This window comes from Ranitomeya imitator, chromosome 3 (assembly GCF_032444005.1).
Source record: "Ranitomeya imitator isolate aRanImi1 chromosome 3, aRanImi1.pri, whole genome shotgun sequence".
Lineage (NCBI taxonomy): Eukaryota > Metazoa > Chordata > Amphibia > Anura > Dendrobatidae > Ranitomeya > Ranitomeya imitator.
The window spans coordinates 430,390,961-430,404,714 of NC_091284.1; the positions used below are offsets into that span (position 1 = coordinate 430,390,961).

At 43.9% G+C, this 13,754-nt stretch overlaps 1 protein-coding gene across 4 annotated transcripts in view; it reads left to right on the top strand.

Annotated features, from left to right (window-relative positions):
- The window catches only part of POR (cytochrome p450 oxidoreductase), a 67,981-nt gene that overhangs the window by 23,718 nt on the left and 30,509 nt on the right, over positions 1 to 13,754 (top strand). For 3 of the 4 annotated variants that reach the window (XM_069757275.1, XM_069757277.1, XM_069757276.1), the window contains exon 3: positions 9,261 to 9,309. In XM_069757275.1, coding sequence (XP_069613376.1) covers positions 9,261 to 9,309 — 49 coding nt within the window. Of the gene's footprint in view, positions 1 to 8,023; positions 8,461 to 9,260; positions 9,310 to 13,754 lie in introns of those variants that run through there. The other variant, XM_069757279.1, reaches the window with a different exon arrangement.

Sequence of the window (13,754 nt, forward strand, 5' to 3'; positions counted from 1 at the left end):
AGAACAGGGCTGGATGGGCTCTTCATACTGGAGAAGACTGCAATAGGTGAGTATATAACCCACTGACACTACAATACATAAAGAGGATTAGAGGGCTTCTTTAATTGTCTATCCACAGTATGAAACTTCAGACATTGAGATTCTATTGTTTTCTTTTCCTCTGCACAAAATGTTGCAAATTTTGCGTCTCAATCAGATGAGGGTGTTTTCAGTCTGTGCTAAATGGATCACACATGAACAGCATTTGTAGCCTATTTGCTAATACACCCAGGTATTTTTATGCACCAAAAAAATAAATCTCCTCATGGAATATGCAATAGCAGGCAGATCCTGCACTTGTACACAATAAGGAAGAGTACACCCTGACCTATTTAACAACATGGCCATTTGAACCTGGCCTTACACTTATAAAAGGTGAAACCTGCAGAAAAAGAAATCTGCAAGGAAGTCTGCATGTGATTGAGGTTTTGTGAAGTTGCATATGTATACGGTATAATGCACATTGTTGGCTACTTCCGATGCTGAATATGCAATATGTCACGTGTGAACATAGGCTCAAATGGGTTTTTGATTTTGAACAATACTTTTTACATACAGTAATTATCTCACAATTTGCTTTCTTTGGCAGTGACCCTTTATAAGCAGCAGTCTTCATGTGTGAATGACTCCTAAGGAAGTGACCTACACTGAAATTGGAGCTTACACCCATTGAATAGATCCATTTACATTTTTGTTTGGTTTACCTATGATTAACCTGCACTTATTAAATTAGGAAATTGCATTGATAACAAATCTGATGTATGTCCACCCTGTCAAGTCTGTAATGCTTTACAAATGGCTGTAAACCTTCAGTGTAAGGTACTCAAGTCTTTAACTGCTTCCCAACATAGGATGTGCTAATAAAGGGAATTTGTCAGCAGGTTTTTGCTATGTAATCTGAAGACCGCATGCTTTAGGGGTTAAAACACAGATTTCAGCAATGCCTCTCTCTTAGGGTACCGTTACACTATACGATTTACCAACGATCACGACCAGCGATACGACCTGGCCGTGATCGTTGGTAAGTCGTAGTGTGGTCGCTGGAGAGCTGTCACACAGACAGCTCTCCAGCGACCAACGATGCCGAGGTCCCCGGGTAACCAGGGTAAACATCGGGTTACTAAGCGCAGGGCCGTGCTTAGTAACCCGATGTTTATCCTGGTTACCATCGTAAATGTAAAAAAAAAAAAAAAAAAAAAACAGTACATACTTACATTCCGGTGTCCGTCAGGTCCCTTGCCGTCTGCTTCCCGCACTGACTGACTGCCGGCCGTAAAGTGAAAGCACAGCACAGCGCGCTGTGCTCTTCTTTCACTTTACGGCCGGCAGTCACTCAGTGCGGGAAGCAGACGGCAAGGGACCTGACGGACACCGGAATGTAAGTATGTACTGTTTGTTTTGTTTTTTTTACATTTACGATGGTAACCAGGATAAACATCGGGTTACTAAGCGCGGCCCTGCGCTTAGTAACCCGATGTTTACCCTGGTTACAAGCGAACGCATCGCTAGATCGGTGTCACACACACCGATCCAGCGATGACAGCGGGAGATCCAGCGACGAAAGAATGTTCCAAACGATCTGCTACGACGTACGATTCTCAGCAGGATCCCTGATCGCTGCTGCGTGTCAGACACAGCGATATCGTATGGAACGTCACGAATCGTACCGTCGTAGCGACAAAAGTGCCACTGTGTGACGGTACCCTTAGGCTACGTTCACATTTGCGTTGTGCGATGTTGCATCGACAACGCAAACAAAAACCGCACAAAAACGCACAGTTTTGGGACGCATGCGTCCTTTTTTGCCGAATTGTGGACGCAAAAAAATGCATCTTGCTGCGTCCTCTGCGCCCTAACGCTTGCGGCAAAAAAAAAACGCATGCATCGCAAAACGCAAGCAAACGCATATCCATGCGCCCCCATGTTAAATATAGGGGCACATGGAGCATGCGTCGCCGCAGCTGCGCCCGACGTAGCCCGGCAGAACGCAAATGTGAACGTAGCCTTAGGCCACTTTCACACTAGCGTCAGTACGGGGCTGACGTACTGACACAAACTGCGGAAAAAAAAAAGAACAACGGGGCAGCGGATGCAGTTTTACAATGCATCCGCTGCCCATTGTAAGTTCCGGGGAGGAGGGGGTGGAGTTTCGGCCGCGCATGCACGGTCGAAAATGGCGGACCCGACGCACAAAAAAAGTTACATTGAAAGTTTTTTGTGCGTCGCAGCCGCCAAAAACATGACGCATCCGTCGCACAACGGATGTGACGTGTGGCCATACGTCACAATGTGTCGCTAATTCAAGTCTATGGAGAAAAACGCATCCTGCGGGCAACTTTGCAGGATGCTTTTTTTTCTCTCCAAAACGACACATTGCGACGTCCGTCACACGACGCTAGTGTGAAAGTAGCCTTATCCAACTCAGTGGTTTTGTTTGCTTACAATGATAGGTTCCTGGGGCTGAAACAATCATTGTTGGGACACAGCAGCTTACTGTCTATAGACATTGTATATGCAGAGCCTGGTGTGGGCGGGTTAGCTGGGGTGTGGACGGAGTTAGCTTCCTCAGCTCAGCTGCATTACTAAATCTAAAATTTGTGTCTTTGTGTCAGAACGGCAGCACCCAGTAATCTAAGTGATGGATAGTTGGATTCAGCTTCTCTTTGCCTACACCTGGCTGCTCTCAGATGTGGTAGCAAAAACCTGCTGACAGATTCCCTTTTTAAGTCTTATAACAATATTCTGGAGCTGGCACCTGCCACTAACAGCAGTGACCATAGATGGGCTTCTATCACTGTTGTTCAACTATTTACCGCATTTTGCGTTTTATAAGACGCACCCTAAATTTTAAGGAGAAAAATGGGGGGGAAAAAAACTTTTTTTTTAATAAAATGGTGATGCTTCTTAGGCTAGGTTCACATTGCGTTAGCGCATTCCGTTAGTGCAATCCGTTTAGCGCATACGCTAACGCAATGTCCAAAAAGGATCGCGTTTAGCGATCCCGCTAGCGCAGATGCCAGATCTGTGCTAGCGAGAACGGACCAGAAAACGCTGCAAGCAGCGTTCGAGGTCCGTCAGAAAATAACGGAATAACGGAAAATGGCATGCGTTGGCGATGCGTTACATACATTGTGGTGATATAGTAATGTCACGTGACCACTGAAAGACCTTGTGCTGCGATCCGAGGAATGGCACTGGTCCTGGTGGAAAGCATATTGGTTTTAAGGGTGAGTATACATACAGAAGATACATTTATTTCAAACTGATTATTACTTGTCACGCAGTTTCACTGCACAAATGTGGTTACTAGTTGTACTCTTACCTTTTCCAGAATATGCCAGGTCCTCACCTACCACCTGGTTGGCGGTGCACCAATTCTGACTCACTGCATTGTCCTTTTGCTTCAGTAGAGAGGTGACTGCACATACATGCAGCCACATTTTCATTCAAATGTATGGAGTATGTGTTAGCGTAAATTTGTGAAGATGTCCGCTAATATTTTGCGTGTAGCTGTAGAGTGGGCCTCCAGATACAATGATACTGATGGACCCCATGCCCCCTGCTGACACAGGACGGCAGTAGACAAATCTGGTGCCAAATTCTTAAGTAATTGATTTGCTCATGTTTGTGGTTTTTAACCACTAGATTTGCAGAACTGTCCTGTCTTAAGGTAGTTGATACAAGCATGTCTCTTTTTTACATCCCTTCTTGCAATTGTTTACTACCGTCTTTCTTCTGTAGGTAATCCTTATGAGGCTCTAAGAGGTTTGTGGTTGCTCGTTAGTAGAAGTCATTAGTGTCTGATATTATTAGCATCCTCGGGCTCTTGATAGGTTGTTACGTACAGATTTTTGAGAACACAGCCTATGACGCATAAAATTGGTCATTTTCCTTACTGTAGTTCTCCTTCGCCTGTCTGCAGAGCATAGGCCACTTCCAACAGGTTTTTGCTAATATTCGGGTGCAAAGTCTGACAATGCCGACTAGAACCATGTGCATTTGAAATCTAAACCAAGAATCCAAGTACTGGTGATATTTTTAGCCTTGTGTCAATTGCCAACCACATGGATCTGTCTTCGGTGCCAATTGATGATGGGATGTGCCTGGTGGTCATTGCTGCACAAAAGCATTTGCAGATGCCAAGAAGTCTCCTGTGAGCCACATGTGAATCTCCTGCCATTAATTGGCTAAGATTGTATTAGAGAATATCCTTATGTTGTATCAAAAGCTGATCACGAAACACGCATGTGTGTATCCGGCTGCCTGAGAATGGACCATGATGCACGTCGGCCGCAGGTCTCCTGGCCTCGTGTAAGCCTATGTGGTGGTCAAGTGCTGGTCAGGAGACCTGTGGCTGACCTGTGCATCGTGGGCTTTACTCAGATTAGTGAGTCCAGTGCACACATGGTCTTTTAGACATGTGCGAACCTGTCGAGTCTTTCTGGAAGATGACATGTCGGTGTCTTTTGGACGTTTTTTGCGATGTTTTTGGTGGCCGGCTTTTTTCCCCTCCATTTTCAGTGAATAAAATAGCAAGCGGCTTCCAATCTGCTTGCTATCTTCGGTCTTTTTGAGCTTCCTTTAACGGCTTCAGTTTCCCATAGCCATAAAGAGGTTAAGAGAAGCTCAAATGTCTGAACCTAACTGCGTATCTTCACTCTTTTTAGTGTTTACTTACTGTAGTTGTTTTTTTGTTATGGTGGGATACAGAGCGTAGCTGCTTGATGAAGAAGTCATGTGCACATACCAGTAGGGTGCCAAACTTGTAGCTCTCCTGACATTCTGGAGAATCTGTGGTGTTCATTTCCTCTGTTATTCCTATCTACAACTGGGTGTCGTCAAAGGGGTCTAATTGGCCTGTTCCATACTGGTAACACCCAGTTGCCAATCTATTCTTATGTAGAACAAATAAGAGGAACAGGACAGCTGACAAATAATGGAAACGCTGCTCCAGAATAGTTCTGTATCTGGAATACAAGCATTTACTAACCAGGCGTTATTTGATATGATGGCCAGTCCTGTACATTAGTCAGAGTGAATAATGCTCTGTAGGCTAATGTGTTTCAGCACAATGCTGGCTTGCAGTAATGGCAACTCTGCGGATTTTGGCTGTATTCTTTTCTGCTAGCTGCCATTGTGTGTACCTGCATCTCTGGTGTTTCTGGGCTGTAGAGGCACTTGTGTTACAGAGACATGTCCACAGATCTGGCGTGTTGGCTTTCCTGCTGAGCACAAGCTTAAGATGTTTGTGTAAGGGATTCCTTCTGGGTGAGGAGGCCCGGTGGGGAAGGTTCAGATGTGAACTTCTGAGCAGAATGGGATAAATGTCTCACAAAAGGCAGCTCACGTTACAGGATGTGGGAATGCTAATGCTGGCTTTACAAAGCTTTCACATGCAGTCTTCAGTGGGGCCTTAACGGTCCCTCACCTCATGAAATCGTTCGATAATCCAGATCATTACGCAACGTCTTTGCGTTTCTTTCACATTACATTTGTTTTTGTGGGAGGTACAGTAGTGAATGAAGACAGAAAACTGATCTCTTCGAGATTAGTACTGGTTCAGGTGGCAGATTGGTACATTTCTATGGGAAAAGTTTTATTTGGACACCTGGACCAATAAATAATGGGTATTTCTGATCTTCCTCCTTGTACTAGATGGATTTTATTACTCAGCCATGTGGTAAAATCACGTAATCCCTCGTTCATTAGACTGAGTCCAACAGTGTTTGTTCGGCCTCCATTGGGCTGCTGGACATCCACGATCTTCTTTTGCTTCTGCTGAAACCACTTAGTATGATAACCCACACACAGATTATGGTAAGAAGGGCCACAAGTGCTCAGTGGAGACCGACTTGATAGAAGGCACTTCTGCTCCTTTATTTTTCAAACCGTGAGGCTCTCTGAATTATGCCACAACTTTTTTTGAAACGGCAATACATTTTTAACACTGTGTAAATTGGCACAGAGGGAAGATCTGCCACATATCTTTAAATTTTTAGTCAAAGCCTATTTGGCAGGAAGGGAAAAGTGCTCTTAGAACCTGTAACCAGGTCAAAAGTGGCCAATTATTGCTGCTTTCCTGAGAGAGATAGATATACTATTTTTATCCACTATGTGGTTCCAGTGATAGTCTTCTTATTTTGTACTAATAGTTATATATGGTCTTTACCAAGGGGGCGTTACTCTTAGGATTCTCTGGTGGTGTGTCTAGGCTGCTTTACATTACCTTGTGAGCCCACCCCCTTGGTAAAGACCATAAGGATTAGCACTAAACAAAAGGGCCATATCTCTGGAACCGTTTGGAGGATTTAAAGATTACCCATTGTCTTTCATTTGCATTTCATAAATCAATAGTACACATGAAAATAAACACCTTTGTTATGGATCTTATAGAAATCGGCTTCTTTCTCCACCTCGGCTCATCTTTCATTCTCAGTACAAATTTTCACATTACTAAGCGCGATGACAGTTGGTGCTTTTAAGATTCTACGGAGAGGAGGAGGGAGATGGTGGCGGCAGACAGGCCTTCATGCTGCAAGGAATCCTGAAACCGTTCCAGCTCTACATATAACTGTCATCTCCTATCTCAGGAATCGGAAATTCTGTCTTCACTGTAAGTTGAGAATGAATGATCAGTCCAGGAGGAGAAAGAAGCCAATTTCTCTTATAAGATATATTGCAAAGTTTCTTATTTCCATGTCTGCTATTGATTTATGGGGGAGAAAAATTAATGCTGGCTATTGTTTGACAAAAAAAAAAAAGTGAATACTTGGGGGCAGCGGGAAAAAAATAACTCAAACGGTCTACTTTGGTCCTCTTTAAAATAAGGAAAAATCTCAGATTACAGTGCAGCAGTTCTTTATTTTTAATCTTGGTAGCAAAAATGTTGACACATAGGGGTAGAATCTCTATAAGGCATGTGTTTTGTACGTATATTAGTCATATAAATATATAAATGGTGACATCACGTTTAGACCCCTTTCCTGTAGCCGGATTTGATTAGTGAGGTGGATCAGTATTTATAAGCCCAAACTGGGAATGTTTCCAAAACAAGGACATAAAGAATAATGGAAAGATTTGCATCTTCTCTTTGATTTTTGGATCTGCTCCTGTTCTTGGCTTACAAATACTGGTGCTAAATACTGGGCTATAAAAGTGGCATAAAGCAGGGAAATCCTTTTCTAAATGAAAGCCTCTGGCAACTTCCCATCTCTCTTTTGAGACAAAGCTTCTAAAGCGACGTGAACACTCTACTGGATTACAAGCATCTTCTGACCTGTACTTGGTCTGGAAGATATTCTGTGTAACTCATGCTTTGTTAGATTGTAACGTGCTCAGTTGACGAAGGCCGAAAGCATTCATCCATGTACGGACCGCAATGCCTGGAATGACCATGGGTCTCCTAACCATATATGAGCTTGTTAGAAGACCCATGGTCAGTTTGGGCATTGTCTTCCATACGTGTGTATTTCCATCCGAACAGTGAGCGCCTCGGTACCATTTGGTCGATTTCATTCCAAATATTTATAAATAAATTAATCTACAGAGTAAAATTAATAAAGCCTTGCTTACTTGTGGAAATTTATGGGAAGTTGGAAGATGTAGAGGCTCCTCAATACTCAGTCTCTCCCAATCACCACCAGACCTTGAGTACATTCTCTCCTCAAGGTTTTTGAACTCTATTTTCCCAAATATTTTATGTATTCAATCTCCTTTAAAAAAAAAAAAAAAGCTGAACTGTTAGGGGTCAGTGAAATGACACTTTCTGGTCTTCTTTGAAGGCTTTCCTCTAGAAATTGGGTTATAACTTCTATGGAAGTCACTACTTTAGCGCGCCTCTAGTTGTTCCAGCCAGTCCTAATGTTAGGGTGTAAAGTCGGAAAATAGTGTGTAAGAAGAGGATCCCGTCTGTGATACAAAACAGTTTCCTGGGAAACCAGATGGTGGCGGAAGGAAGGGGAGTGTGGGTTTTCTTGTTCCACACAGATAAAGAGCGAGAAAAGGAAGAAAGGAGGAGGGGTGAAGAGGGAGCTGAGAAGCAGTGGTTCTTGGGATCTTTCATTCTCCCTTCCCATTCTTTTTTTTTCATTCTTGCCAGATGTGAGGGATTCTTTTGCTTTTCCTTTTTTCCCCTCCTCTGTTTCTTTTGTGCCGCCAGAGTGGCTTTTAAGAAGTATTTTTCTCTGGAGGGGAGCCCTCGGAAATCAAGTAAATGGCTGTAACAATGTTTACTTCTTGTAATCCTAATCGGTTATAATTTTTCCGGACCAAGCTGAGAATGAAGCAACGTCTGCATTGTCACCTACCGGCATCTGGGAGTTTAATGCCTTTAATCTAGCCTGTCCAGAGAAGGACACTAAGACAGACTCTAAGGATGGGATGCTTCAGCTCCGTCCCTCAAGAAGATGTCATTGTATTGGGGTGAGTGCGGCACGTAACACGTTTGTTAGTGAGTGTGCAGAGAAGGCATCGATACGACGGAGAAAGTTAGTGAAACAGGTTTTCTTGGTTTTGTTTCCATTTGAACTTTCTGCCCGTGAGAACTTCAGGCTCATGTTTCCTCTTTGGGACTTGTGCTCTGACATGCTCAGTCACCTCGCTCCCCTTTTATGTAAGGTTTTGCCTTTATACCTGATCGGTTCATTGTGTCTGCTACTTCTGAAATAGTTTTACAAATGCATTCCTAAAAGATTTATTAGGAAAATGGCGTACAAGTCTGGTGTATCCAGGTCAGCCTATATTTCCATTAGGTGAAGCCTAAAACGCAGGAACTGTGACTACAATTGTGCAACATTCCTTGTGTTTTGAGATCAGCAAAGGCTGAGCCAAATATGTTCCTTGTCTTGTTCACACTTGCCGTATTTTTGTTTCTCCTCTTAATATCTTTGTTTCTTAAAAACGTGAAGAATTGATAGAGCAAGAATTTGAAAAGTGGCAAAACTTGTCTCTCAGTGACTGCCCTCGATAACTGGAAGCCTAAGGTGTTCACAGAAATGGGAAGGAGATAGCAGTAGCACATGGATTGACGGGATTTCAAATTCACCACAACGCAATGCATTTTGTAGCCCTGGTTTATTACCATATAAACACTGGCTGTTGCCACAAATGCTTGTAATTTCCAAATTCTTGCCGTTTCAGAACCCTGGCAGGGGTCCATTGTTAAAAGGAAGCAGGTACTAAAAGCAGATTCTTAGTGACCTTTCCTATCTTATTTTTTGCAGAACATCGAGTTCCCGAGAAAGTAGCTTTGTGGAAAAGATGAAAAAGACGGTAGGTGATCTATAACGTTTTAATTGTGGACTATTCACGTCAATAGAAGCCATCTTCTTTTGGCTAAGAGTGGTTTAACCACAAACTGTTTGAGAAATTCAACCGCAGGTTTTCTTTTATCCGGTACCAAAAATGGATCTAGCAAAAAATGAGACCGAATTCTGTTTTTCCAATTACTTTTGAATCCAGTCCTGACTTTAGATTAAAAAAAAAGAAAAGTCTGAACATTCGAGTCATCATAAACGGCAACCGAAATCAATACCTTTTTAACCAGAAAAACCAGAGTATGAGTATAATTTAGACTATATCCGAGTAGTGGGAGTGGGTGAGGAAGTGAGGAGAACATGCAGATGGCCCTAAATGTGGTTGGTACTGGTAGGCAATATAAATGCAAGTTTGCGTGATATTTAGTGATCATGGAGGCAGATATTTACCAGACCCTGTTTTTAGTCCCATTGAGAAACACTGTAGTCAGCAGCTTTTCAGCCAGATAGCTTCTTTCAGGCACTAGTACTTGCTTTCAGCTGGGAAGTGGAGATAAGATAGGCCAAGAAGTCACTTTTTAAAGGGAAGAGGCTCAATAATTGAATAAAATGTAAAATATTAATGTTTTGGTGTTTTTTTTAATACCATTAGTTTTTAATTAAGTCAAATATGAAAAATAATTTAAAAACTTTGATATTTCCACTTTTAACCCCTTAACCCCCAGGCAATGTTCTGTTTTTGCTCTCCTTCTTCAGAGACATAACTTTTATTTTTCCGTCAATATGGGCATGTGAGGGCTGTTTTTTTTTTTTTTTTTTTTTTTTTCCTTACGGGACGCATTGTACTTTTGAATGACACCATTGGTCTTACGATATCGTGTACTGGAAAATGAGGAAAAAAATTCCAGTTGCGGTGAAATTTTTTTAAAAAAGGGCTATTCCACTGATGGTTAAAAAAAAAAAAAATGTTTGCTAAATGGTAAAACTGACGTGCCATTCTTCTCCAGGTCATTACGAGTTTGCAGATAATATATATATATATATTCTTTAAGTGGTAAAAAAAAGAATTCCAAAATTTAGTAAAAAAAATTTTTAAAAATTCTGTTTTTGTGACCTGGGGTTGGGTAAGGGCTTATTTTTTGCACGCCGAGCTGATGTTTTTATTGATACAAGTTTGGTGTAGATACAATGTTTCGAACGCCCGTAATTGCATATTATTGCAATGTAGCGGCGACCCAAAAAAATATATATATCTGGCGATTCAGAATATTGCGATACCAAATGTGTATATATTTGTTTTTTTTTTTTGTTTTTTTAAAATCTATACAAAGTTCAAGTAACCCACATTAGTCCCATAAAGATAATTATGGGACTAATGTGGGTTACTTGAACTTTGTATAGATTTTTGTTAAATATTTTTAAAAACTTTTTTTTTTTTTTGCATGCTTTAATAGTCTCAATGTGACATTAGAAGCTGCAGTACTTTGATCACCTCTGCTACACACAGGCGATGATCAGATCGCCTGTGTGTAGCAGAAATGCTCACTTGCTGTGAGTGCTGACCACAGGGCGGCGCTCATAGCAATCTTGCAGTGACAACCACAGAGGTATGCTGCAGACCTCTGGTTGTCATGCCAACTGATCGGTGACCCGTGATCATGTGACTTGGTCACTGATAGGTGGAGACAGTGATGCACGAGTTAAATGCCGCTGTCAGATTAACAGTGGCATTTAATTAGTTAATAGCCGCGGGTGGATCGTGATTCTAGCCATGGCTTTTTCATGCACATGTCAGCTGTATAGATCAGCTGTCATGTGCCCGGAAAAGGGCGGGCTCCGCGCCGGAGCCCTCACCAAACGGTGGCAATCCAACAAGTGTGTATTATTATGGCACTTGTCGGAAAGGGGTTAAACACTAGGAGGAGCAGCTGCTGAAATCTGCCCTGAACACCTGGTGTACCGCTAGCTCACATTATGACTGCTGTAAATGTGGGTGGGATCTGCTCACTTGTGTGTGACATCACTCCTCTCCTCCCTTCTGTGTGCTTGTAAAAGGATAAGAGGATGAAGTTTTGGATGATAGTGAGGAGCCGTTTTGTCGGTGACTGCCTTGTCACTGGCAAGTAGTGTGTCCCGAGGCCGGCAACACCGATTCTGTTAGTTGATGCTGCTTGCTTTATCATAAGCTGGGGTTAGATACACTTCACGTATCACATGCGCTATTAAGGAAATCCTGAAAACATGACCTGTTGGTGGACCTTGAGGACTGGAGTTGAGGAACACTGCCTTAGAGTAACATACTCTGGGATTAAATACAGGACTAAGTCTACTTTATCACATGATGGGATTGGATATTGAGCTCATTGGAGTGCTTCACAGAGGATGGGATTACACGCAGTATCTAGTGTATGTAATGTGTGACACAGCTCCATCCACTTCTATGGGAGCATAGAAGTGGAGGGAGCAGGGACACATTACACCACTGCTCCCATATAAGTGAACGGAGCGAGGTCACCCATCTCTAAGGAAACGGTAGTGTAATGTGTGACCCCTGCTGAATCTTATTGTTTGGGGGGGGGGGAAGGCAATTTAATGTGTGATCCCACCCTGTCGTCTTCTATGGTAGCGGTAGAATAATGTGTGATCCTCGCTACTTCCACTACATTACTGCTCCCATAGAAATAGACAGTGGCTTCATACATTACACCCCCCACTGCCTGCACATTCCAAGTCTCTTCCCACCCCCAACTGCCTGCACCTTCCATTTCTCTCTGCCCCCACCCCCCCACTGCCTGCACTTTCCATGTGTCTCTGCCTGCACATTCCATGTCTCTTCCCACCCCCCACTGCCTGCACCTTCCATTTCTCTCTGCCCCCCCCCCACTGCCTGCACTTTCCATGTGTCTCTGCCCCCACTGCCTGCACATTCCATGTCTCTGCCCCCCCCCCACTGCCTGCACTTTCCATGTGTCTCTGCCCCCACTACCTGCACTTTCCATGTCTCTCCCACCCCCCCACTGCCTGCACCTTCCATTTCTCTCTGCTCCCACTGCCTGCACTTTCCATGTGTCTCTGCCTGCACATTCCATGTCTCTTCCCACCCCCCACTGCCTGCACCTTCCATTTCTCTCTGCCCCCCCACTGCCTGCACTTTCCATGTGTCTCTGCCCCCACTGCCTGCACATTCCATGTCTCTGCCCCCCCCCCACTGCCTGCACTTTCCATGTGTCTCTGCCCCCACTACCTGCACTTTCCATGTCTCTCCCCCCCCCCCCCCACTGCCTGCACCTTCCATTTCTCTCTGCTCCCACTGCCTGCACTTTCCATGTCTCTCTGCCCCCCCACTGCTTGCACTTTCCATGTCTCTCTGCCCCCCACTGCCTGCATTTTCCATGTCTCTGCCCCCCCACTGCCTGCACTTTCCATGTCTCTCTGCCCCCCCCACTGCCTGCATTTTCCATGTCTCTGCCCCCCACTGCCTGCATTTTCCATGTCTCTGCCCCCCACTGCCTGCATTTTCCATGTCTCTGCCCCCCACTGCCTGCACTTTCCATGTCTCTGCCCCCCACTGCCTGCATTTTCCATGTCTCTGCCCCCCACTGCCTGCATTTTCCATGTCTCCCCCAACCCTCACTCCCACCTTCATATTTTTACCTCTGCACAAAAGTACCATGCCTGGCCCGTCGCCACCACAGTCCTGATACTTACCAATGGATCAAGTTGTCACTGATCTTATGGTCCACGATCTTCACTGATGTCTGGTCTCCTCGCAACCCAGGACCTGTTATACAGGAAGTGAACAGTACAGCTTCCGGTTACAGGTCCTGGTAATAGAGGGTAAGTGGCGCTCCGCAGTTAGTGCGGGGCTTCAATAAAATGTCTCCTGGCCACACCAACAGCTATGGATTGAGCAGCCCACCAAGGTGTACCCGGTGCACTACTGATGCGGCTGTAATGTAAGAGATGGGGTTGGCATTCAACCGCTGTCTCCCATTCCCAGGGGCTGCTGTATTTCCAGATTGTAAGTGTTTTGCAGTGACCCTTACAGACCTGCAAAGTAAAATGGCTGCCCTCAGTGGCTGCATTAAACATTTATTTAAAAAAATAAATACAATTTAATAACATGTTTTAACCTGTGCTTTATGTAAATGTTTTATTCCTTAAAGCGGCACCTTCCCTTTTAAGGCTTTCACACACTTTTTTGTCTTTGCTTTTTTTTATCCTTAAAAGAGAAAAAAAATTATTTGTGCACCTGTTCAGGCCTATAGAGTTAGGCCGGCGTCACACTGGTGTTTTAAACGGCCGAGTGCAATGCAATAAAAAATCGCATTGTACTCGGACCAATGTTAAGCTATGGGGCAGCTCGCAGCAGCCGACTTTTTGTCGGCCGTTTTCCTTGGTCCGAGACAATCGCAGCATGCTGCGATTGTCTCGGACCGAGGAAAACTCTCGGCTCAGTCG